Source organism: Pagrus major, chromosome 12, assembly GCF_040436345.1.
Source record: "Pagrus major chromosome 12, Pma_NU_1.0".
In the NCBI taxonomy this organism is placed as follows: Eukaryota; Metazoa; Chordata; class Actinopteri; order Spariformes; family Sparidae; genus Pagrus; species Pagrus major.
Genome location: NC_133226.1, coordinates 5,781,895 through 5,808,873, shown reverse-complemented (window position 1 = coordinate 5,808,873; position 26,979 = coordinate 5,781,895). Strand labels below are relative to the sequence as shown.

General features: G+C 39.2%; 1 protein-coding gene across 2 annotated transcripts; it reads right to left on the bottom strand.

The window, feature by feature from the left end:
* Positions 1-115: 115 nt before the first annotated feature.
* Positions 116-26,970, bottom strand: LOC141005534 (growth hormone receptor-like). Of its 2 annotated transcripts, none has more exons than XM_073477394.1 (9): positions 26,875-26,970; positions 14,862-14,952; positions 7,607-7,739; positions 6,215-6,393; positions 4,359-4,537; positions 3,993-4,137; positions 3,428-3,518; positions 3,080-3,149; positions 116-2,731 (listed from the first exon to the last, which is right to left on the bottom strand). In XM_073477394.1, exons 1-9 carry the CDS (start codon positions 26,947-26,949, stop codon positions 1,856-1,858), a joined length of 1,839 nt encoding a protein of 612 aa, XP_073333495.1. In that variant the 5' UTR covers positions 26,950-26,970; the 3' UTR covers positions 116-1,855. The 2 variants fall into 2 exon arrangements, with proteins under 2 accessions (XP_073333495.1, XP_073333496.1); XM_073477395.1 differs by lacking the exon at positions 26,875-26,970 and adding an exon at positions 21,510-21,740.
* Between the last annotated feature and the right edge of the window lie 9 nt (positions 26,971-26,979).

Here is a 26,979-nt window from a genome sequence, read left to right as displayed (position 1 = left end):
GTTTATTCCTTTGTGCACCCAGTAAATGAAATACTGTCATCTGTGCAGTCTCCTCAGTACTATGGGAACATAAAACTAAACAGGCCTGTGATTAATAACAAGAAGACAGGGCACATATATGAAAGTTGTTTATTTGTGACTCACGGTTGACCGGTCAAAAAGCAATAAAATCAGAAAAAATCAAAATGTAAATCAGAAACCAAATGAAAAACAAAATTTTTTATATTCCATGCACTCATAAAACATATACTGACTGACTGACTGGGCAGATTAGTTTGTCGTTCAGCTCTACAAACATTTCACAGTTATCGAAAACATAAATGAAAAGCGTCATGGCGTCAAAATACGATAAGCATCTGCTCCAGTTGATACTTTTACAAACAGCTCGTGCTTTATTTTACTTTGTCTGGAGTTCATGTGTTGGTAATATCATGATATATAAACCCCGGCTGTATTACAATAGAGCAATGGATTACTTATTGAGGAAGTAACACTGATATTGTGGCAATATTGGTCTTAAAGCTTTAATAGGACTGAATGAAAAGAAAACTAATGGAACTTATGGAAAGCGTAAATTTGCTGGATTCATATAAAAGAGGACAGGTGATCATTTTATATTTACAGACATTGTTCACACAGCATTTCATTTACAAATGACCTGATTTTCTCCGACAGAGAACTTTTGATATGTACAAAATGTTAGGAAAAAAAGCATCCGGCAATTTACAAATGCAATTTAATGTGCTCCTTTTTAAAGCTGCACAAGTCAATATTTTCATTTTAACGTTGAATGAAATGACTACTTATAATGTGAAAAATGTTATGTAGTGAAAAACCACAGGGAATTAGCAACAACTCTGCAGCACAACAGAGCTCTTTAGCCTTTTCGCTCGAAGCACTTAACAGCAGACAGACAAAATGAGCGACAAGCTGGCGAAAAAACGGAGCATTTAGCAGCTAAGGAGACTGAGATACTTTTCTAAAGAGTTGATGGAGGCCGAGCCAGAGCTTAAAGGAGAACAAAGCAGATAAATTAAATGTTGGTTATGCTCTAAAGCACGAACAAACATGCTCACACCTCGGCATGACCCTCTGGATTTTGTCATGGGAATGCAGCTGAAGTGCAGCTTTATCCTGTCTGCTGTTCGCCTCTCTGCTCTGCTCTGTGTGTAGCTCAGCAACACCCTCAGTCAAACAGACACACAAACCTGCAGCTCTTTTTACGTCATAACAGCCCGGAGCAGAGGAGAGAGACGGAAGCAGCGAAGGAAACTGAGTCCCGACCTCACATCCTGCACGGCTCTATTGTCCTGGGATTGTCCCCTAACCCTGCAGAATACTATAAAAATAAGAAAACAGGCAGAGAGAAGAGTCTCTGCAGATATAGACAGTGCCACACACTAGTGGGTCATAAGGGATGACTGAGAGGGATTACTTTTTTATGAGGCTCATACATTGTTTTCCTGCATAGCACACCTTTAGAAAGTGTTGTAAACCTGTTTCTTGGGTGCTTATTCAGTTTTTGAGAACATTTCCAGCACCAGTTTGTGGTATTTCCCTTTGAAAGGCTCCTTTTCCTCGACTGCAGTTAAACACATTGTTGTGTGCTCGTCCTCCCTCATACCAAACTTCCAGCCAATGTTGATTTTACAGCCCTGTCTGAGGGAGCAGTGGGAGGCCAGAGGAGGTAGAGGTGGTGGCAGGACAGGCACAGATGCCCCACCCACCCAACTATTTTAGGAGAGCTGACATTCAATACTCAACCTCAGGACCCTCAATAGTCAACCCCCAAGACTGTTCCCAAGCCTATCTCCTTTGATTGGCCAGTCTTATCTGTGCACCGTTCACTGCTGATCTATGGTGTGATGCTTCCCAAAAGGTCAGGGGTCAGGTAGCCGCCTGGTGTCGGCATGGTCTTCGGGATTATCAGCTGGGGGGCAGGTGTTGAGTTTGGTGTCAGTAAGAGGCTGTTCTGCCTGTCAACACCCTCTACCACAGTGTAGACAGGAGCAGGGGGAAGAGGGGACACGGGGGTGGGATCTGATTCATGGTAAGGCGACGGGGATGGCAAAGGACTCGAGTCTCCTGTCAGGCTGGGTTCACTCTTGTCTCCTATGGACAATCTTGGGCTCATTTTCCCTGCGTTGAGCTCTGAGGTGTAACCCCCGTGATCTGCATTCACCACCACGAGCTGAAACTCTTTCTTTTCTTTCTCCTTCTCCGCCATGACGTCTCTCTCTGTTTCTTTGCTCGTGGTTTTCTCCACCTCGGTCTGTTCCTCAGGTGACAGCAGCACCTTGCCAGACGACCTCACCTCACTCACCTGGGTGTACATAGCCTCTCTGCCCGGTGCTGCAAAAGGAAGCTCTCCAGAGGCGGGGCTCTGGACCGGGGAGCTCGGCTCGCTGGCAGTCTGGCATGACGCTTCCTTACTGAGGGTTTGATCTGGGATGAGAGGATGGAAAGGTGATGCTTCAGGGTCGCTGGGGAGATCTGGGTCGCAGCAGCTGGCCCGGCCTGAGTCATCATCTCTGAAGCCAATGGAGACCGGAGTGCAGTTGGAGGACAGGGAGCGGTGCATGAGACAGTCCGTGTCCAGGTCGGTGAGTTTGTCGCCTTGCTCCTCGATGTCCAGATCGATAAATTCCACCCAGGGGTCGCTGTTGTACAGCTCCGGCCTCAGATTAGGGGAGCCGCCCAGGATGGATGTCAACTCTCTCAGCTTCCCTTTCTGTTAGATAAAGAAAATAGCATTGATACACTCAAGAGGCCAGATGCAGCTGGTGACCTACTTTGGCTGCTTCAGGGAGAATACAAGTTTATTACAACATGGGTCTTATTTTTTGGCAATCATTTATACTGGTAATGTAATATTCTTCTCATGAGGTCAATTGGGAAGAACTGGGAATGGGGTGACATTGCCTGCAGATAAGCAAAACTTCTTTAGAAGCAAAAACCTCCTTCCTGCTTCAACTTTGACCTAACCTCCTAACTGTAGTTGTGAGCACACCGTTTTGGAGTGCAGTAAGGTATAGCTGATATTTGTGTGAGCCTACTTTTGATTTTACTAAAAACCAACCTTGAGCAGTTCAGAGTCAATTCCTCTTATTTTGGGTCCAGGAACAGGAGGCAAAAGAATAAACATCAACCTTAGGGAGGGGGAAAAAAGAAAATGATACATTTGACATAACACATGAATGACATAACACACTTGACCTCAGGCCTCAGTATAAACATTGACCAACAGATATATAGGATGTTTGTTCATGTTCATGTCAGTGTCTAAACCTTTGAATGACATCCCTGTCAACAGAGACACAGTTTTTGAAGGTCAATCAGCCCACACACTGAGCATTTCTCATTGCTCTAAGCTTTTCAAAAACCTTCCCGTCCTACACAGAAATCCAGATGGTTGTGAAATACTTACTTTTCCTGCTGCGATATGATGACTAACATCAGGATGGCCACTAGACACAAGGCGCCAAAGAGAAACAGAGCCGCCACTGGGAAACTCGACACTGAGAAGACAAGCGCAAACAAAACAATGCTGACATTGAAGTTATCTCTCTGACACCTGTGTTACACAAATGTTACTAGGTCCGACCTACTGTAATCTGTAAAGATTGCAACTTTCAAATTAAAAGTGACATCTGCACGTATTCAGATATGACACCAAGGCAAGTCTAGGGCCTGCTTATGTGGCGTGATGCAACTGTATTCACACATTGCTACTGGTACATTATGATCACAGCGTCGGGAAGATCACACAGATAACTACTGGCATATCATTTCCTTTTCATATGGTGATTCAAGCTATTGATGTTCAGTGAAAGGATGGGGGAGCTGTGACGTGAACTGAAAGCAATCATATTGAGAGGTTTCTTTACACCGACAAGGACATTCAGCTGCAGCCTCCACAGGTTGAAAAACCTTTAGAATAGCATTCACAACGTCTCTATCTACTGGCCTAAAACACTGCAATGAGTGTTTACCTTTCGACGGGATGTGGATGAATATGGAGTCGCTAAATTCTCCAAACTCTTTCCCACTCAACATTTTGCACCGGACCCGAACCTCATGATTGACGTTAGTTTCAAGTCCATAAAGGGAGCGATGGGTGCTCGTCACAGGCTCGACCTGTGTTGAAGGACATAAGGTTCAGATATCAGAAGCTACAGCATCACGATCTGCTCATCTGAAAAGCATTCATGTTTCCTTTTACAAAGTTGACTAGAAAAATCTATTAGTGTTTATTAGAGTCTTGCACTGCACTGAGGTTAATACATATAAGTGTGTTTATCATGACAGAGCTGAAGTGGTAATGAAGCACACTAAAATAAAACAGAGAAGACACCCACCACTTGCCACAGGTCAGAGCTGGCGCTGCGGTACTGGACCTGATACTGTAGCCTTATCCAGCCCATCTCCACATCTGCAGACTGAGGCGGCTTCCACTTCAGCATGACGTCATAATAAATGCCACTCAGACTTTCATTCAGTGGTGCCCAGGTCAGGTTGACTGGAGCATCCGGTTGCACTGCAGAACAGAAAGTAAGTTTAGAGGAGTTTTATCATTAGCAACTGAACTACAACAAGTTTACATGCATATATGCATGGAGTCATTCTGTAATATATAGGTGGTGGAGGTATGTTAGTTGGAGTCTGGGGATGGAGAGCAGTAAAAAATACATCTGTGGAAGAGTAAGAAAATAAATGTGGAATAAATAAATAGCAAAATATGAAATAATAATCATTTTTACATTTATCTGCGTCCTTCTTTATATACTTCTTTATATATTTTTAAACATTTATTTATTTATTGCATATACATTACTGTTTCCGTATTTTTTTATTTTCATATAATGTCATTTACTTATTTTTATTCCTTAATTCTTTTCCCTATTGCTTTTTTCTATTTCTTGAAGGGCTGAGCTGTCAATCAACTGGACACATTAAATATATACAGAGATAAAAAAAAACAACTAATAAATGTAAAAATAAATGAAAATGCTTATATATATTTATTCATTTATGTTTCATTATTTGTCTTTATATTAACACATTTATGTATTGTTTTATTTATTACTCTATATATTTTCACACTTTTTTACTGTATATTTATTATATTAAATATGCTATAAATTCATTTATTTTCACTCTAATGTGTCTTTGTTTTTCACATTTGCATGTACCATTTCATTCTTAATATCTGTATGTATTTTCTTATTCTTTATGGCACTCCTATGTCTGCATATGAGATTCCTCCACTGGACTACATTTATTTGTTAAGTGGGGGGCCACAGTGATCCTTGTATCAAGATCAGTGACTCTGACTGCAATTTTAAACATTACATTCATATGTGATTGCTGGACATGTCATTTCCAAACCAACCGACCGACCAACCAACCAACAGCCTCCGCTGCTACGGGTAAGCTTTCCATAAGGTTTTCTGAACCTGGATGCTGGGATTTGATTCCTCCCAGCCATAAGAGCATTAGTGAGGTCCAACAGGGGTGTTATACGATAAGTCCTGGCTCGCACTGCAGTTCATTCATTGTCGTGTCATTCATAATGTTGTGTTGAAACAAGACCTTCCCCATACTGTTGCCAAAACTGGGAAGTATGCTATTGTCTAAAAAGATCATTGTAAGCTGTAGCATTAAGATTTTCTTTTAACTGAAGCAAGGGGGCTGAAACCATAAAAATAAACACTGGACCAAAAGGACACAACAGTAAACGGACGAGGTGAACATATTTATATTTGCTATTTTATTTTCATCTAGGTATCTGTTCTGTACCAGTAAGAATATATTTTGGTTTATTCGGGTCTCAGATTAAGCAATAATATTAATATACCCCCCTGACAAAATAATACTCCTGCTGTTATTCCTACAAACATCACCAACACCACTAACAACAATAATAATAATAAAGTCAGGGAAGGAGCAGGCAGCACATCCGCCTCAGCCACTGGCAGTGAGGCAGGGTCAGGGCGCCACCCGGGGCCTCCAGAATAGGCTGGCAGGAACAAGCATGCTTGGTCAGCAGTATTTTTATTACCCCCATCAAAGATTATTACTGTAAATATCCTTTCTGTGCCATTATTATTTCCAATGTTGTTGTTTTGTTTGTGTGGGTCTGTTTATTGCAACTGGTCCCATTTTCCATCTGCTCTTAACAACTCCCTCTGATCTGACGGGACAGGAAACTCACCGATGTCTTGAACGTTGAACATAACCTGGTCATAGAGGGTGGATTCATCCCTCGAGCGGAGCTGGACTCTGTAAGATGTCCAGATGGATGTGTGGTTCTCACTGAAGAAGCACTCGTTTGCCCTGTCCGTGCTGTAGTGAGGACACTCACTCCACTCTTTAGGAGGATCGTGTGGGATTCTGCGGGGGGGGAATCAACATGTCATTCAAAAAGCAGCATGAACTAGAGGAAGGAGGGAACAGGAAACATGTCTTCGTTCAGTCTGAAAATCTCTCTTCTGATCATAACAGGGTATACACTACAATAGATATAATGTTCTGAGAGCCTATCCAAAGGTGACACTGGCCTGAGGGAGTAATTCATGGAGTAGGGCTGCACTCCTGATTGGATGAAACAGTTCTGTCGATATTGCTTGAATGTAAAAGTGCTGCTCAGAGTTTATCCAGGGAACTTAAGTCTCATACTCTCATCTCATTCCACAAGCTTTCCAAATAATTCCAACGAATTATGTTAATTCAGATTTCGAGTGGCTAATCCTCATTAGAACACCAAACGTGTACTAATCCACAGCTGAACAAATGCACTACTTCTGTTTCTTCCTGCTAAAGACTACAGTATCCATCTGCTTTACAACATTACTGAGGATATTTAAAAAATTAAAAATACAAAATGGTAAACTAAAAGAAAGTTTTCAGAGTAGCTCGAATACCAGGCAGGTTTTTTTAAAAGTAATACCTTTCAATTGAGTGTAAGCCTGAACTGGACTTTTCCCTGGTCAGCACAGAGTGAGGTGCACCACATGACAGATAAGGCTTAGACACAACCATGTCAACATTAGAGTTGTAAAACAGTGACCCTGCTTCACCTGGATCAGAGCAGCCGTTCAGTGAGAAAAAATACAAATGTAGGTGAAAAGGGTTTTTTCAACTCTATCCCACATTTGCTTAAACCTATATGCATTGTCTGACACTCCTCTCCCTTCTTTCCTTATCAGACACATACGTAATTATCTAAAAACCTACTGACTTTGTGTCCTTTATCGAGCACTTGTACACACCACCCACACATTTGTCAAACATCTATTTTTGTTATTTCTATTGATTTAAAATCTTATTTATTATGTGTTCTTGTTTCATTTTGTGTTGTTTTATTTTTTCTATTGCTGTCATCATTGTTCTTCTCTTGTATTAACACTGTGTGGAAGCCTGGATGGTCAATCTAATGTTGTAATGACGTAATAATTTCTATTACAGACATATCAAAAGTGAAAAAACAATAATACAAAACAAAACAAAAAAAATAAAGGATTGTTCTTTTCTCTTTTCCTTTTTTTAAAAATCTGTTACTCTGATTTCCTGGAAAGCACAGAACTAACAGAGTTTTTCCGCTTACTTGTTAATGTAGAATAAGCGGAGCTCTCCCGGCTTGGAGAGGTTCTGCAGAGTGCCGACATTCCATCTGCAGCGGAAAGTCTCCATGTTGGTAGAGACACAGCCAGTGAAGTGTGGGTCCCTCTGAGGGTGGACTGTAGAGAAACAGAGACAGAGAGGGTAAAATAATTACATATCTAATTGTTTTTAATGCTGTAAAGCTCTGTTTTGTTTTATTTTCTTTCTAACAACGCCCATGAGTCATCGTTGTCTTTGATGGTGGCTGTGCTGCACTTCAAGGACTGGATAATAACTGTAACCTAACTCCAGAGAGCAGCCGAGCTGCAGGGCGAGTATCTGCTTTTTCCTGGAAGGCGGTTTTATTGCTCTTCATGCGAAAACTGCAGCTGGAGAGTTCACTGCCACGGCTGTCGTGGAATGAGCTATCTACTCTCTGTGTACTAAGAAACACCCGAGCACATAAAGTACGACTTGGATCCTGTTATACTGGCTGCACAAACTCAAACCATGTGTGCACAGAGCAGCCAGCATGCATACTATAAATTACTTCATTTGTTAGCGTGCTGCAGATATGGCACACTTGTCCCACAAAGCAGGAGGTAGTTGTATAGAGCATTTTGTGGCTCCAGAGCAGTGTGAAGTCTGGTAAATGATGTCAGACTACAAGATTTGAAATGAAAAATAAGTGAGAGGAACAGATCTCTGTAGCCTAAAACTCTACTAGCATATGAAACCTGAATCTTCCAAGTTGTGTTGTGGGAAATGTAGGCTTTGACAAGGAAACAGAATGTGTGGGATTAAAAAAAAAGCCATCTTTGCTTGTTTTTGTTTTTTGTAACTGTGTTGTGAGTCCAGAGTGTGATGCTAACTTGCTGCGGTACTCTTCCAGTGTAATTGGTAGTGACATTACATTGGTGCAACTGGATTGACATCTGTCGTTGCAAGTATTGTATCATTTCTCAAGCAAAATACGGTTAAGTATAATAACTACAATGATTTCGGCCTATGTGCACTAATTGCATTGAAAAGATACACTGTATACTGTAATTTATCAGTCCTGTCCACGTCTTTAATGTCAACATGTCCTCATTTGTGAGCCCATTAGCTCCATGCTCTCTGTTGTAACGTATCACCTCCTTAAAGGGTTGTTTTCCTCAGGAGTAACCTTATGATATACTCATGATCCACAGAACACGCTATTTTCATGGCCACAAATTCTTTAGGTAGAAAGTATTTTCCAATGAACGCAGCTGACTGTGAGGTATGTGGATTACCCAGAGTCACTGGGACAAATATCTTAGACCTAGAGGTCAACTGAAAGATCATCTGACTATAGTTGTTACGGTGAAGGAATTTCCCCCGCTGTAATTTCGGGTGGATCAGCAGTGTGGTATGCTGGGGGTGGGATGTTTTGGGGTTTTTTTTCAAGCAAATTAGGCTAAATTGTAATGTGTACTGTCGTATAATGTTTTAATCTTAGTATCTGCCTGTACTAATCACCTGCAGTCTCTCTACTCCTGAGGGTGTCAGCTGTGGGATGCTACGCCACAGCTGTGTGGCACTGGGTTAATCAGCAGACCAATTGGCATTTTAAATTTGAAGGCTGGTGTGTCCTGTCTGGAGTAGCGGAGCGAATGAGCAGGAGCTCACCGTGACCCCGTAAATAGAAGATATTAAGTAGCAAAGAGAGAATTGCATATTGCCTTTTCTACATTGGCTGGCTCTCTTTTCATTCGGTGGAGGGCCTGATTTTACCACACTGGCAGAGATGTATTTGGTTTCGCAATCAGAAGAGCTGCCATTGATTCTGTCTTAAAAACACACTGCACATGACGGTGAAAATGTCACATGTGGTCGTGGCAGTGGCTTGCCGTTTCCTGCTGTTGGCTTGTCAATAGCATGGTATTTCATTGTTGTGGTTATCGGCTGACATAATCCAAAGATATTATAACACAGCTTAGCTCAGATATGTGTGTTCAACTAGCACTAGTGTTGTGTATGTGTTTACAATTCATGATAAGTTGATAAGTCTCAGAGATTAGTATCGGCCTCAAATTTCCAATATCCAACCTAGGCACATAAAGCCAAAAATCTGACAAAATAATCTTAAAGGTGCAATAAGCAAAAATTGGCCACCTGTTGAATCCATGCAGCTAGCTGGATTACCAGGGTTGGTGTTTACACCGCTAGCACAAGAGCTTTGGGGAAAAAAGGGGTTTTTAGGCCAGGGGCTAGCTGATTAGCATGCTAACTTCAGTAACTGCTGCTAACTATAGCTGAGCTCGGAGCAATGGGGGAGTGTTGGTGTTAACACAGATAACACAGGAGCCTTGGTCTGCCGGGGCTAGCTGGTTAGCATGCTGACTTTAGGAGATGTCTCTGCAATACAATACAAAGACGTCTTTGACATAATGACAAAACTGAATATTTCTTCACATTCTGTTGATAAACTTAGTATTTTTTTAAGGAAAATTCTTGCATATTGCACCTTTAACTCAAGCATCTCACAGTCCTTATAAGTGGATGGAGTTTGCATTACTTAGTTTGCATGAGTTACTGCGAGGTGTTTGTTTAAAGCAGGTGAACTGGCCCTTTAAACAAAGAGCTGAGGGAGCTTTTTTTCCTTTCTTTTTTTTTTTTTTACAATCCTTTAAGTAAACACTGCTGATTGTATTACCAGGAGGGCTTTGAGATCAACGATTCTGGGGACAGCTGCAGCAGTCAACCGATCAAAACATTTCACAGAGAAACACCTCACAAGCCCGGGCCGGCTGAGTACCGAGAAACGTGAGGACAAGATGGCTCCTTTACAGCTGAGAGGCAGCGCTCGGAGCAGAGGATGAATACCTCTGGCCTGCTTTGGGTGTTTCAGGGAAGGGGAGCTACAGGTTAAAAATAACCTGTTTACCAGATCCTCCGCTCCTCCTCGGAACTGTGCTTAGCTCAGGATTAAGAGAAAAATCAATTTGACACTCAGCTATGCAGAGCATTTTTGTGGCTCACTTCATCATGATAAATGAGGTCGTGTGGATGCTTTGAAAAATGTGTGCGTGAAAGGAAACATGTGTGCTCTATTGATTTATTATATTTCCAAGGGCAACTTGATTACTGCCTGGATGCATTTATATGGAAATGTTCTTCTCAATTAAGTGAAGAGCTTTGTTTATTTGCTGCATGTCATGGAGCGGCTGCTGGACGTACAAAGCCTACTGTCACATCCTGAGCCAGACATGAGGTCAGGTTAGGTTAAATTGGGCCATGGTAAAAAGTAAGGACATTATACACTTTTATTGTTCAAATTTGTGCATGATATTTTCCTAATTATTACTATTATTGTTGTTATGGATGATTTTGAGGCTATAGTCGTATTTTTATATTCATATTTCAATTGTTATAGCTGTTGTTATTGTTGTAGTTGCTGTACATTTCTCTCCTCACTCTCTTTCAACCCAACCAGTCAAGTAAAATGGCCACTGTTGCCAAGCGCTTGCTCATGGGGGGAAATGTTTGGTCTCTGTACATTAATTAATTAAAGTGTCATTAGATAACTTTTGTTGTGAATTGGGGCTATATAAATAATTAAAAAATGACTTGATTTGACTTGACTTGTGAGGGTCTAAATATAACCATAATAAAACCACCTTGGCCTCCCTGGAGGAATGAACATCTGGTGTCAGGTCGGACCCTGCCCTGATCTGGACCTATTTACCAACTGAGGAGAGCTCAGACATGACTTTATTACTTTGAATTTACATTACATTTACATTAACTCCAGCTTATCAACCAGACTGCAGCAGCAATCTGCAAAGGAAACCTCTATTGTTTGTGCACTGTAATGTTGACTGCTCACTGAGAGGAAATGTTACTTACTTCATGAACATAACATTACAGAGAGGAGAGGGGAACAGAAGAGAGTGAACCTGAGTCTCTGGTGAGTGCTGAGTTTAGTGAGAGCTGACCTAGATTTAAACACACAGACACACGCACACATACACAACTCAACAAAATATACGACAAAGGTCAAGTCATTTTTAGACATTTCAATGAAGAATTCCTGTCTTTAACTATTGGATCTGAATATGTATTCTACTACTGAGTGAAAGTGAGACGGGTGTATCAAGAGACCATATAGGAAAAAAAGACTATAGCTCCATGATGCCTAATTCACCCTTATTGGTAGAGTGTGTGTCAGAGTGTCGCAAACTGATTCTAACAAGATTCATTTCTGTGCGTGTGTGCTTGTCAGACTAAGTGCCGCTGTGTTTGTTCAACAGCTGCCAGGCAGAGTTCACCTCTAGTTTAAGCAAACATGAGAGCAGTGAACGCAGAGCACTTTCAGCACATCAGAGCCGCAAAACACGGACAATTTCAAAGATGGCAATATCAATTTACAACATTTTCTCAATTCGGGACTCCCATTTCTGAGGCAAAGTGCCAAAACCGCTACGAAGTAAACATGTTTACGGCACGATTTTTCTCTGAGTGCGGCTGACACAGTCTATTTCAGGGCCAACATCCTGAAACAAAACATTCTTCGCCCAATCTGTTTTGATAAGCGCAGAGGCGTTTCCTTTCAGCCATGATTTCAAGTGGAGCAGGAAATAGCAGCTTCCATTAATTTCCTTTACAGAACTCAATCACAGCCTCGGCTGATCCCATAAATTATTAAGTAGGACACTGCTTATTGTTGTTGTTTGTTTACACAACCTCTTGGTGATAATTACTGTGTGTTTTTCCAATCATAGCATCTATTAACATCTGCAGTGTGTGTTTGCGGGAAGCCTTCATTAATGTCTTTCCTGTGAGTGCACAGGCCAAATGGTTATTTAGAGAGTCACATGTTCAGACATCAATCAGTGCACTCTCAGGGGGGAAATACCTCATCCTCTGCATTTAGAAAAGCCATTTCCTTCCTTGGCTAAGGGCCACAATTCTACAATCAGTGATTATTGAACCTTTTACTAACCTAACAAGCCTTGTGGGCACAACGTGGGCAGAAAAAAATGTGACGAGTGACAGTATGACCCCTCCAGTCCAGAAACATAATCACATTGAGAGCCAATGTCCTGATTCCTGAGTGAAATAAACAGCTCTGCTCAGGTGGTGATCCGGGAAAAACACTTGTCCACCTCAACAGGGACTATTCAATTTCTCAAAGTAGCATCTCCGGCGGATGGGGCTCCAATGGAGTTGTGAAGCGAGAGGAGTTATTTTGGGCGGCCAGTGACGTTGACTTACAGAGCACATCCACAAGGCTCCAACAGACATGGAACTCTCCAGGTTGCATTATGAGTACCAAAGACAAGCAACTGGATTACAGAATATCTGGTCCCTGGAAAAAAAGTCAAGGCCCGTGTTCATAAAAAATGTAAGAAGAGGGACTTAAAATTGTTGCCTGCACCACTAGCGAGCTAAAGCTACAAACGACACTTTGACATGAGGGAAAATAAACCACACCAAGCAATAATGATAGCTACAGGTGCTAATATTACTGATATTATACACGTCTACAACAGCAGTGAGCAAACAACGGCTGATTAAAAACAAAAAAGATCCTGACGGACACATCACATTGTATATATTCACCTCTTAGGTTAGCTAATGTCAGCAAAAGTCTACCTTACTACAAGCTAACGTTATACGGTTTGCTAACATTACATCATGCGGTGCTAGCCTGATGTCAGATGACCAATTAAAGTTAAAAAGATTTGGAAAAGGTGAAATATGTTGGCTGCTGAAGTATTTTTAAGACATCATAAATTACTGCTGGCCATAAAAGATCAAGGCTTCTCTAGTTTTCATTGAGACCAGAATGACTTGGCCTCAATTCACATACTCCCGTGTTCACAACATTTACTATAGTGAATATATCTTTCAGTCTCGTACAGTACTCCATGCAGTCGGCTTCTTGAAGCTATATTGACCTGGACCAGTATCGCCATGTTTCTTATTGTCAAGCTTGTCCGACCTAGTAACTAGTAACTAGTAACTAAGGGGGGCAGGACTGTGTATGGAAGTTTTTTTTCACCCAATCACAATGATCAGTTTGTGTCAAAAAGGTCTCAAATACTGTGCTTAAGGGTAATGTACGTGGGTCCAGGAGAAATAGCAGAGTCCTCCATCGGCTCTGAGAGGCTGTTTACGAATGAGCCGTGATCTGATTGGACTGAACCTACAGCAAGCTTGTCTGAGCTGGAGATACTGTTTTACAGCAGTAATTTAAAAGTCGAATTATTCTATTAAACCCCTAGTATGGGAAAGCAGCCATTCAGCACCTGAGCAATTTGAATCACACAATATAATTTGAGATGAAGGCAGCAATTCAGAAATCTGCTGGCCATTAGCGGTTCTCAAACTTGCTGCCAAGCCTGCATTTAAAAGAAAAGCATACATGGCTGAGAAGCCAACGATGTCAACTTGGCAGCAAGTTGTTGGCTCTCACTCCCATATTATGCTAAAGGGTGAAAACATGCCCGTCAGAACACAGCGCCCTTGTTCAATCCTACATAAAGACATCAAACAAAAACAGAATGAAAATAAGAAGGAGAACAGGAGTAGAGGAGAACATGTCCTCATGCGTCTGCCAAGTCGCTGCCAGCGTTATGTAACAAGATGAAGTACAGGATGTCCATATGGGACTGTAATGGTCAGCGCCGACAGAGTTTATATCTGTGGGTAAAACACGGCCCATGTATGCAAATACACAGCCTTTCCACTGCCACCGAGGGGCTGTTTGGTCGAAAGGGGGGCCTCTACACACTAAACAGCTTCCCATTGTTCAGCAGTAGAGTACTCTCTGCTCTCTAGAATTCCTGGGAAGCCACTTCACTAGAAATCCTGTTGGCTGTTCCATGTGGCTCTCTGTGGAGGGCTTCGCTGTTGTGCAACACATTTCTGATTCACTCGAACGCCAAAGCAGCACAGTAAGTGTACAATTAGAAGTGTTTCATATTGTCCTGAGTCCCATTAAAAGCAGATTTGTCTCAAAACTGAGTTCCATCTGGTGTTGTGCAATTTTTGGATTTCAAACCAAATAGATAAACAGAAATACAAAATCTGGGCATCATAGGACACCAGTTGTTAAGGACAGCTTTATCAGTGCCAAGCATAAAATAACATAACACAGCATTGATATTTGTTACATAATAAACACATTTGTCTCAAATGCCCACAAGTGTTGAAAACATCTAATCTACTTAAGCTATGTAAGTAAACTCAAGACATTGCTTACTAAATATCAATATTCATAAACTTACCTTGTTCAGAGGCTGATTCCAGCGCTGAAGTCGATGTATAGGCGATGTATAGGAAGAAGAGCAGAGTGAGAGCGGCAGCCATGGTGTTGAGCTGTCAAGGAAACATGTGGCGAGTGTTACTTTCTCAGTGCAGTCCACCCAGCTGAACCACAACACATGAAGGCCCAGCCCACTACCACCATTAAACGGGGCCTTACACGCCTTAACTTAAATAGCAGAGGTTGAGTACACTCATGATAAAACTCTTTAGCATTGTGTAGCGCTTTAGATAAAAGCATTCATCAAATGACTTAATGTTTCGGGTTGCAAACCCTGCTCCAGTGCAGACATTTATATATATTCAGCTGAAGGAATTCCACAAATGTTTTGCTGAATACTTGAAATTTGAACTGGCGCAGGAACCAAAGTGATCATTTTGCCTTCTAAACTTTTACTTCTTAAGTTATTTGGGTGTTATTATTTGATTTGTGTGCTCAATTTGACTATTACATGTGCAATCACACAATTGATGCTTTAAAATATGATTTCTTGTTTTATTTTTCTTGTTTCATCTCAGCCATGTGAAATATTGCTACTTTAACTGATATCTGCTCAGTTCTTACAATTTTTGACACATGCACTACTGATTCTAACTCCTTTAAGGACCTAACTTTGACTTAAGGACTTTTATAACTGCTTCTTCAACTTCTTTCAGAATTATTCTTTCAGTGTTCACAATTGAACTAACACTCATTCCATTCAGGATCTCACAATGAGACTTTCAGTTCTTCTATCACTTACACTTCAGCTGACATTTCAACTCCTTTCATTGCCTTCACTTGAACTTTAACCAACTTCAACTGCCACTTCTTTAAGAAATATACCTTCAGAAGTTTTGTCAAATGAACTGACACTAATTTCTTTGAACAAATATTTCAACTCCTTTCATTGCTGTATACTCTTATTTTAACGTTTCAACTCCTTTCATTGCTGTATACTCTTATTTTAACGTTTCAACTCCTTTCATTGCGTACCTTTTATGTTAACTCTTCATTTAACGTTTCAATTCCTTTCATTGCTTATCTTTTATGTGAACTCTTCATTTAACGTTTCAACTCCTTTCATTGCTTATCTTTTATGTAAACTCTTCATTTAACGTTTCAATTCCTTTCATTGCTTATCTTTTATGTGAACTCTTCATTTAACGTTTCAACTCCTTTCATTTCTTATCTTTTATGTTAACTCTTCATTTAACGTTTCAACTCCTTTCATTGCGTGCTTTTATGTTAACTCTTCATTTAACGTTTCAACTCCTTTCATTGCTTATCTTTTATGTTTACTCTTCATCTAACACTTCAACTTCTCTCATTGCTCTTCTTTTATGTTTCCTCTTCATCTAAGATGTTGTCTAACATGAAAAATAAAATAATGAAAAAAAACCTGAGTGATGAATCATAGTACAACAGAATTACTGGACAGCAGGGAGGACCAGCAGGTCTAAATCAGAAACCGAGCATGTTTTATTCATCACACACTTCCTGGTATTCACGCTGTTTTTCTTCCTGGAGAGCCTTGTTTCGAAACAGTAAACCGTTTGAAACGTGACATCTATCTCCTGCCAACAGTGCTTGGTTTCTGACGGCATTTTTGCAATCCCTCCCCACTAAATCTGGACTTCATTTAGATCATGTTCAACCAATGCCTGTACACATAATTATCATTAGTTCATCTTGTAAAGCATTTCTACCCAGAAGTTGGGGCCCCTTGTGAGTTTCCATCACATTTCTCAACCTGATTTGATCACTTAAAAGATCTCTTAACATACATTTGTATCATCTATCTGGAGACGATTTCTATGCTCAGATAAAAATAGCAATTTATTTATTGTTTATTTATTGGATTTCATATGCAATTTAACACATGTCTAATTGCTGGCCTAAAACTGTGTGTCGGCAGCCAGAAACACAAGAACAAACCCCCTGAAGAGTTGTGTTAAAAGAGTGTATGCAGGAGAGAAGTTCAGGCCAATGTACTTAGTTACAGCATACAAATTAAGTGGCACGTTAGTAACATAACAACAAACAATTAGTGATCAAATCTGAATTAGGGGTGTCGAGAATCTCACAATCCTGGATTTGATTTGATTTGACTTTCAATTTTAACGAGACAATTCAATTAGATCTTTGAATGGGACGCTTAATAGAATGGAGCCGTTGTTAACATCATTAATCACATCTGTGTTTTACCTGCTTTGAAAAGTCAAAATGTCTGCTGTGAAAAGGGTCTATTGTTAGACCATCGCATTTGTAAAGACCAACATATCATTGCTTTTATACCCTGAAAACTGATATTTAGATTTTCAAATGCTTTTTCTTAAAAGATTAAGTTGCTTTACAACAACAGCTTGACTTTATCCTGGTGGCTTTTTTGCAGATTAGGCTCATGCAAGTTCAAATAATATTCACCAAAAATACCATCCTTCAGTGATTCAACAATAAATAAAAAAAAGATTGAAATTATGTCCAGAGTAAACCTTTTTCCCAAACAAATCAATAAAGGATCTCTGAAGAAGAACGTCTATGTCCAGCGCAAATTGCACTGGAGAAGAATTTCATCGTTTGCGTAGTTTTAAAGCCTAAGTGATGGCCATATCGCCAGGAACAGAAGGCTGTTTCAGAGGGACTGCTGCTGCTTCTGTCCATCTTGACTCAACATCAGTCTTCATCAGACCACTTCTCATGATTTAATAGAGCAGTGGCTATCATGATTAAAAAATGACGTCATCCAAACATTTTACGAAGCAATCCCTTGACAACATAACTATAAAGTAATTACACATTTTTCAAATTTAATCTGGGCTGATTTACTTATCTTATTTTTTTGTAATGTAATTGTGTAATCCCAATCACCTGTAATCTGTTACGACCCAACCCTGTCCATGAGGTCATGAAGTATTAAATGTTTTTGGCCATACACAATATAAAAGATAAGTATGACATATGACTGAAATCTTAATAAGAAAGCAGAAGTGTTGCGATCAAACTCTGGCGCTATCCGGTGATGTTGTTGATGTCATTCTAAATTAAATAGGGTAAATCTGTTTTAGGAGCCCTGAATGAATCGCACGTGTTTCTAAATGTGATGTGACACCTGGAGTGCACTTGACTTTGCACTGTGCAAACATAGTTGTGTACATGAAATCAAACAATGTATTAATGATTCACGGGTCACATTTACATTTTCCTTTTCATGCTCAGTCAAATAATGTCCTCTTTTTCTCTCCTCACGCCCACTGACTGTCATCTTGTTGTTTCGCTGCTGCATACTGGAAGACATGCAGTATCTTAATAGTTTACCATATCACACTTCTATCTATCGTACACAGTTTATAATAGAGTCACTTTGTTATCATGACACACAAAAGATGCCCTTTTATTGCTTCCTATTAAGCAGTTACAGTATTATATATCTGGTAAAGTTTGCCTGATATACTTGCAGGCCAAGTTAACTTATACTGTACAGTATATTGTTTAGTACTGATATTAGTGATTCATATTTGACACAAAATGTTCTTAATTTAGGTTTGAATATATCTGCAGCGTTGTGATTTGCTTGATTTTAATTATTGATTTAGAATAATTTAAGTTCCAGTGAAGTTAGTCTTTTCAAAACATGGAAAAATGACGGTTGAGATAGGTTGGATTAAGATTAATTAAGTACTCCATTACTGTGTTGTCACATAATATTTTGATCAACTGTGCAGCCCTGAATCAGTTCATATAATTCATAATGTTTCTGTCGTCCTGGTAAACTGTATGACATCATCACTAATCTTTGTGACGACTCTTAAATTGCCAAACATGAAGGCTTCTTGCCATAAAGTTTGGTGTTAATTAGAGTATTTGCTGATTAATCATGATTGGATTACTTTTTTCAGTTAGAATTAGTAGGTGCACATACGCAATATGCTAAAAATAACAACCGTTACATAATCTTACACCATTTGTGTTCAGTTAATGGGGGCTAAATACTTACTGAAAGGTTTTATTGCCATTACGTGTCTCGTATAAAGCCCCGGAGCGAGAACAACAATGTTCATCTTCACCAACATGAACTCTGCTGTAGTCACAGCATTATTACTCTGTAGCAAGTGTTGGTCTACATCAGCTGAGAACAGATACGCTTTCACACTGTGGGATTTCTCATTTTTCTCACACTGATAAGACATACTTAAAGACTAAACTACCCTCCAAACTCTGTTTAGATAAAACAGGAGGACACTCAAGGTCATGATAATAAGACTGGGAGAAACTGAAAGTACTTCATTGCCATTAAGTCCTTATTTCCTGATACAAAACACCCATACACTTTATTTTTCAAGTTTTCAACTGCAGAGAGGGGAGTGGGAGGTTTCTAAGACTTATGCGATAATATTTGTAAGACACACTTAAAAGAAAAAAACTTCCATACAATCTATTTTGAGCTTTGTCTTTAGACTGTTATTGCAAATTCTGCCAGAAACTGTCCTGACTACTAAGAGTAATGACAATTTGTTGACCTATAACCGTGGGACACAAAAGTTGAGAGGCCATGCTGTAAGATGACATTAGATACTATAGATACTATTGTTATGTAACCTACATCTGAGTTGACTGTTATTGTTGATATGAAGAGGAAACAGCAAGTATGAAAGGGCAGGTATGGTGAGAACATATTATTTTTGCACCAGGAAAGCACTCAGTAAATACCACGACAACCAGGGGAATTCCAGATCAGGTTAAAAGAAAAAAAATACACCCCAAGGCTTCCTGTTTTTTGAACTTTATCAGTTCCCATATAGGTCCTATATATGACCTAAAAACATGTATTAATGTATTAAAGTATCTGTGTGAATATGTAGCATCCATGAAAGAACATGACTATTCAGTAGATCTCTGTATGTTTGTCAGGAGTTTTCACTGCAGAATTGTACACTTCTCATTACGTAAGGTTATTTAAAGCCAAATGTTTACAATTTTAAACACTGTGTAACTTATGTGAAAAATATACTTTAATAGACGGCAAAGCATGCTGAAGTTAAAGCTGCAATGTTTTGTTTTGGTTTGTTTTTTTTGGCCACTAGGGGACAGCAGAACCAGCAGTAAACATAGCATGACATAATACATTTGTATATAACGATTGTCATAGCAAAAGGTTGTTCATTATCATCAACGTTTGTTAGCATCTGATATTCATCGTCCATCACCCACTCTGCTTTCATGGTTTAGTCACAATCAACTCCAGGGGAAAAATATCTGGCTCATAAACTGCTTTTTTTTTCACTTTCCCACCAGCTCATCACTACTTGCATCATAATTCATTAGTCAGTGTTTGGATATAAAAACAACATCATGTAACTAGTGAATAACAGCGATCAAATAAATAATGCAACTGAGTTAAACATAACATTAAACTAGAGCTCCAATAACATATCAGTTGGCCGGTATTGGCCTATCACAGATATATCATCATCTGTTGTCTGATATGTGCCGGTATAAAAACGTTTGTTTTTTCGTAATATAATGCAGAAAGAAGATGGTTGAGGTTATTATGAAGTTCACCGTTTCATGGACTATAAAGTTCCCTGTCTAAAATATCCTGCCTCTATCTCTGTCAGAACTGTTTAATCACATTTTAGGGATCATTGCTAAATATGTGTGTTTATGTATTTATTTTGTGCATAAAGAATGTCAGCAGATTTATTGATAGAAGTGTTTTTTCTCTTCTGTTTTACTTTGTAACATCGGTATCAACATCAGCCCCAAAAAACAGTATCAGTTAGGCTCTATGTTAAACTGATATTTACAGGGCAGCACCAAATGATTACTTTAACACTGACAATGATTAACATTATATTGTTGATTAATTGAACAATTATTCATGTCGATAAATGTCTATTCAATGTAGGTAGAAAAACAAGTGAAAAATGCCAAATAAAATGTCTCGAACATGAAAGTTATTATTATTGTTATTATTATCATTTCAAATAGTTGGTTTCGTGTTACCAGCAGTCACAACACCAGATATATTTTCACACAACACCAAAGACAAAGAGTAAATCCTCACAGTTAGGAAGCTGGAACTTGCACAAATGATTATCTAAACAGTTCCAAATGAATGTTTGGTCATCATCCAATTAATTAATCCACTGAGTTTTTCAGTTGTAATTATTTTTTTTTTAATACATAAACAATTCCACCATCAAAAACAGGCCTGTGTCCTTTTAAATGGCCCCATTTCACTTTAGTACCCTCTAAATTGAGATTGAACACACCACCACCTGTAGACCTGAGGTGTGTTTGTCACAACTTTTTGTCAGACAGGTGTAGATCAGATGAACTTTTTCTCCACAGTAGTGTGCTCTCAGTGTAACGAGGTCTCGTGTTTGTTTTCCAGATCAGACCTGTTTTCCTCTGTGTGCTCTGAGATTGTGCAAGACTCGTGAAGAACATGCAATTAAGCAGCGAACAGGCTCTGACACGATGACACACGAGAAGTAAACAGCCTGCCTGACACATCTCAGCTCGTGAGTTGACCTAGGAGCTGCCAGATACCGTCGCTTTACATGCAGCTGCGTGAACACACACACACACACACACAGACATGGACATGGACATGAGAGTCACTCACCGCTGGACAGCAGTCTGCAGCTCTGCTCCTTCATCCAACTGCAACAACTCAAACTCTCACACAGTCAGTCCGCGTTCAGCCTCTGGAAACCAAACTGGAACCAGTTTAACCGAGCTCCATGTACGCTGGAGACGCTGTCGAAGAAACCCTGCCCGGCTGACGGTCTGTGTGTGTGTGAGCGTGTGTGTGAGTGTGTCTGTGGAGCAGCAGCAGCAGCAGCACAGCTGTAATAGTCCCCCGGCTGGTTCTGAGGCGGGGAGAAGGGCGCCATCTGTCGGTGGAGTCGGAGTACAGCAGGGAAACAACCTGCAGCTGTCCAGGAACACTGACAGTGTTGTGAAAGTACTCAAAAATGATACAAAGTCCTCCATACAAATAGTAACTGAGTAAAAGTATCTGATATTAAAAGTACTTAAATCAAAATTAATTTTCTGGCTCTATGCAGTAAACTATACATTTACATGTATGTAATTATATACATGTATACAAACATATACATAGGCTACATGTAGGTTGTATATATTTACTTTATACTATGGGTGGACTAATTATTGACCTGGCTGATTATCAGATCAATACAATAAACGTACTTCTGTATCAAAAGTACAAGTAAAAGTAAATCAAACATATATTTGCATCTGTGTAATTATATACATGTATATAAAAAATATACATACATGAATGTATATACTTGATACTATGGGTCGACTTATTATTGACCTGGACTATTATCGGATTCAATATTCAGCTTTTATCTGATCATCTGAATCACTGTCAATTATTTAATTCATTTAAAATTGTTCTGCTTTGGCTCTGATGCAACATGTAAGCTGCAAAGTAGCCAGTAGCTGAAGTTATGAGATGAACACAGTGGAGTAAAAAGTACAATATTTGCCTCTAAATGTAGTGAAGTGGAAGTATAAAGTATCTTAAAATAGAAAGTACAGTACTCAAAATTGAACTTAAGTAGGCCTACAGTACTCAAGTAAAATTTGGAGATACTTGTACTTGACTTGAGTAATTCTATTTTAAGCTACTTTATATACTTTATACTCATTGAAATTTCACATGTAAAAAAAAAAATATAGTACTTTTTACTCCACTGAATCTTTCTGACAGTTTTGGTTGCTATAGTTAACTTTCAGATTAAAATTTTAAGAAAAGCATTCAGTGACAGCGGTTATTAAGTATTTCTAGTCAATATTAATCCTTAATGTCATTTAACAGCTAGTAAATGATACGGTAGCAATACAATGACAGAGGCCACTCTACAGCCCATAAGTAGGCTTACTTTTACTTTTGATACTTTGGTATTTTATGTTGCTATATTTGTATTTTTAAAGGTTCAATTTGTAAGAAAGTTGACTTTTAGGTCCCATACCCAACTCGTCAAACACAGACACTTTAGGACTGTAGGTCGGGTCTGCCACCATCCCAAAGTGTTGAGTTGAGAAAGACACTCAAAAGTCAAGATCTCACAAATTGGACCTCTAAAAAAATTGAATGCAGGATTTAACATAACAGAGTATTTTTACAGTGTAAATATTTATACTTTTTTAATGTATTGACCTTTAAACTTTTCAGACCCCAAAAAATATAATTAGTGTGTTCATACATTAGTTTACTGCATATATGAAAAAAGCAGGATGAAGCCTTCTGTAGCTCCAGAGGAAGCTGTATGTAATGTTTTGAAATGGAAGAAGAATGTGTGGATGAAACAATATCTTGAAAATATATACAGTTATTCATATACATATTTCTCTAAGCCCAGTACACAGTGCTACAGTTCTGTTGGGGAAATGCACCCAATAAAAACTCAAAGTAGTAAAAGAATTTATTGAGAACTAAAAAAAGCATATGAGCCGTAGTTAAGTCAAGTACATATACAAGTACAAGACCTCAGTGACCTTTTAGCCCTGGAGCCAGTAAACACATAATGCAGTCATATGACAGCTTTACAGGGAAGAAACGCCTTGTTAAAGATTAATAGGATCAACATCAAAGATCTCCTTCAGCATGTTTTCGATCAGAATTCAGAATCTATCAAAACGCAAATATAATTCATTTCAAACGTCACCTACTTGCACATTACCATTGTGTACCCCAGCTACATACTGAACCACTTGTTATGGAATGACTTGTTATAGACCATGAGCAATTTAATTCCCCTGCCGCACAATTTAAAGAATGACAGAAATGTAATTTTGAATCAATAGCAATAAATAAGGGACCCCTGTTTAAAGTCATCAAATAGGCCTTTCTTACAGTATGAAAAGCACAGGTTCTAATAATAAATAATGATGGCTAAATTTCATTTAGCTGCCTCAGTTTCAGAGTCCTGGTATTACTCATGCTGGCTCACAGTCACCGTCACACTGTCATGACTCACTGGGACACTTCAGTACAACAGAGACATTGTTAATGTTATTAGTAACACCTTTTTTTTCTACTATGACAAATCTGCTGTGAAGCGGACCTACATTGCAAAAATCATAACATTAAAAAAGAAAAGTTAGAACTACTCACATTTTTTGTATACTTTTAATTATTAATATTTTTTTGTCAACATATTAACGCTTGGGTTGGTAAGTTATCTAGTCTCGAAGCGGGTTTTGTTTTGTGTTTTTGTAGAAAATCTCTTAAAATCCAGACAGCAATCAATAAATGAAATGCTCTGACAAAAAGAACATCCACTAACTGTGGCTGCCGTAGGCCTCTAACAGCCTATCCAACTGACTCACTCAGCCCAGTTGAAATAATCTGACAGGCTACCCATCTCTCTACCTGTGTAGCCCACCTGCCACTATGCACACACTTGGCCTGAGCACTCATCGCTCATGACCAGAATCTTCCACAAGACTCAGCTGATTTATTGCTATAAAGCTACAAGCTAGCGAGCTAATTGAACAAAAATAGCAGACTGCAGACAACATTTCCCTATGCTAACATGCTAGCTTGACAGTGGTGAGAACTAACAATAGCCATGTTTATTGTTTACATTTTTGATGATCATGTCACGCAGTTAGCACAAAGCACACAGGCTCTGAGCCAGGGACAGAATCAACAGACTCCTTTGCCAGCTAATCCAGTTAGCACAAAGCACAAAGCTACAGTGGTAAGGAGCAGCTTTCATTTTGTACCATCTTATTTGCTTGTCTTTATATGAGTTGTGTATTTATGTATTTATTACTAAAAAAGTAATAAACTAAAAAGGCTAAGACAGCTTCCTGAATGTAGCAACTAACTGCTAACACATGTATCCCAGGTGACCAGGGAGAGGGCAGATGGTGTCGGTGTCGTTAGGCAGTGTGCATTCATGTGTTTCAGTGTGACTCTGCGGGAGGCCTGAAGGGCGGAGGTGGGATTTTTTTCAGTCACATGCTTTCAAAATGTAGCTTGTTCTCACTGGTTTCTACAATCTTACCAACTCCAGCTTTAAATAAACATATATTCACACATCTGACGCAGTTTCCCCCTATGCAGGCGTGAAATTAAACGTTCATAACTTAGAATTTGTCCACATCTAATTAGACCTTCTTTGTATAAATATACTTGTCAATCAAAAAAAGTCCTGCATTCAAATTTGTATCTTAATAAAAGTAAAACATCAGTATCAGTACAATGTACTTAAACATAAAGGTAACAAAGCATCACATCATATGTTCTTATCTCAAAGTAACTGCACAAATTATATGTGTACCGTAACTTGTTACATGTGCTTAAATGTATGAAACTATGATCAACCCAACAACTGATAAATAAAAATCTCTTCAAACTGACTACATCTTGACTACTAGACACATCCTTCGACTGTATAACTAGTTTGTCTACATGTAATAGATCTGCTTCTCAACAGCTTCAGAACATTATTTCAAAGCCTGTGGAGTCACATTTCAGGTCGTGTTCTCTCTGAGCTACATGTGAGTCTCACCCACTCACATGTCAGCGACAACTTGTTTTTGACTGTGTGTGCTCAGACAGTGGAGACCACCCACACACTCTCCACATACTTTGCGTAGCACACACATACAGACAGAGACACATGTGCACTACAACTCAGTCAATGTGGGGAAAGAGTTGTTTACTCTAAGTATGAGAAACCATCCTGTTAATGTACTTAAACCTTGAGCATTTGAGGCAGCAAGAGGGAAACAAATTGTGAAGACAACAATGTTGAAGTGGAGACAGACTGGATCATCAGTCAGCCTTCATTTTCCCTGGAGACTTTGTGCCTGTAGGCAAACAGAATTGCACAGTGAAAGCGAGTTTTACAGTGAACCAATCAAAGCATCAGTATTGTCAGTCTTCTATACCCATTACATAGTGCGATCAACATTTTCTTCATTAAAATAAAGCAAAAACCATGTCCATTGCCTGTTCAGTACGTTAGCAACCATATGTTGTTTGACAAAATTCTCGTCACGTGTCACGTTTGTGCTTATGTAGTCCAGTATTCACTCTTGTTTCAGCTCTAAATTTGTATCATCGTTGACTGTCAAAGGGTTAAAAATACACACTGCTGTTTTATAGGTGAAGGCTGCAGTTGAAGCATATGTCTCTCCCATAAACAAAATTAAAATGATGCCATTGGTCAGCACTGACCAAAGGGTTGTCAGACAGTGCTGATGGTTATCACAGTTGGTAATCATATCGAAGCACTCAAGGTTTATCAATTTGCACTTTTCTCCATCCTGAACGACAGCTGAATTAATAGTGAATTAACCGGTGAATAAACACAAGATTCCTTTTCAAATTGTGCAGTGTATCAAAATAAAAGACATAAGACGTAGACCTGACCTCATGTTATTCACGTCCATCATTTGACACATAGAAGCTGACTGACCATTAAAATATTTCAACTTTAATCTTCAAATCTTTCTTACTTCTTTTCCTAACCATGTAAATACCCTGTCCTAAAATTAATGATACAAATTAGATCATCAAATTGCTAATCAGAATAAAATTATGCTTCTATAGCTATATATTTAAAAAAAAAAAAGGAAAGGAAAGGAAAGGAAAGGAAAGAAAAAGAAGCAGAACGGCACTCAGTAGAGTGTATACCTCGGCCAACGCCCCAAAGTCACCTTTGATACTCACAGATACCAGCCACCTAGCGTAACCTGATTTATTTCATCAAGTTTCATTCATTGTTCCCTGAGAAATTAAGGAAAATGTGGAGAAATGCTCTATTTCGAAATGTTCGAAATTCCTGGATCTGTCATTTTATCCTGATCTGTGCCAAATGTTAACAGGCTCTTTTCTGGGATTACACCCATTCTCATTCCAGGTTTTGTGGAAAGCCTGCTGAGGTAAAAAAATAAAAATAAAAAATGTGAAAAACTTGTAATCATATATTATACCTCACCTGCAGAGAAAGAACAAAAGGAGGCAGATTTGACCATCTGGTTTTGCTTTTGTTGGGATCCACAGATTCATTCATTCATTGTGTAGATTAAACTGAACTGCCATG

Bases quoted from the DNA above. Each gene is read 5' to 3' on its own strand.
- LOC141005534 (XM_073477394.1), bottom strand. From the start codon at position 26,949: ATGAATGAATCTGTGGATCCCAACAAAAGCAAAACCAGATGGTCAAAT. The intron at 6,394-7,606 runs GTAAGCGGAAAA...CCCCCCCCGCAG, and splicing joins CGCTTATTCTACATTAACAA to AATCCCACACGATCCTCCTA. The intron at 4,138-4,358 runs GTGGGTGTCTTC...CCTTCAACACAG, and splicing joins GCTCTGACCTGTGGCAAGTG to GTCGAGCCTGTGACGAGCAC.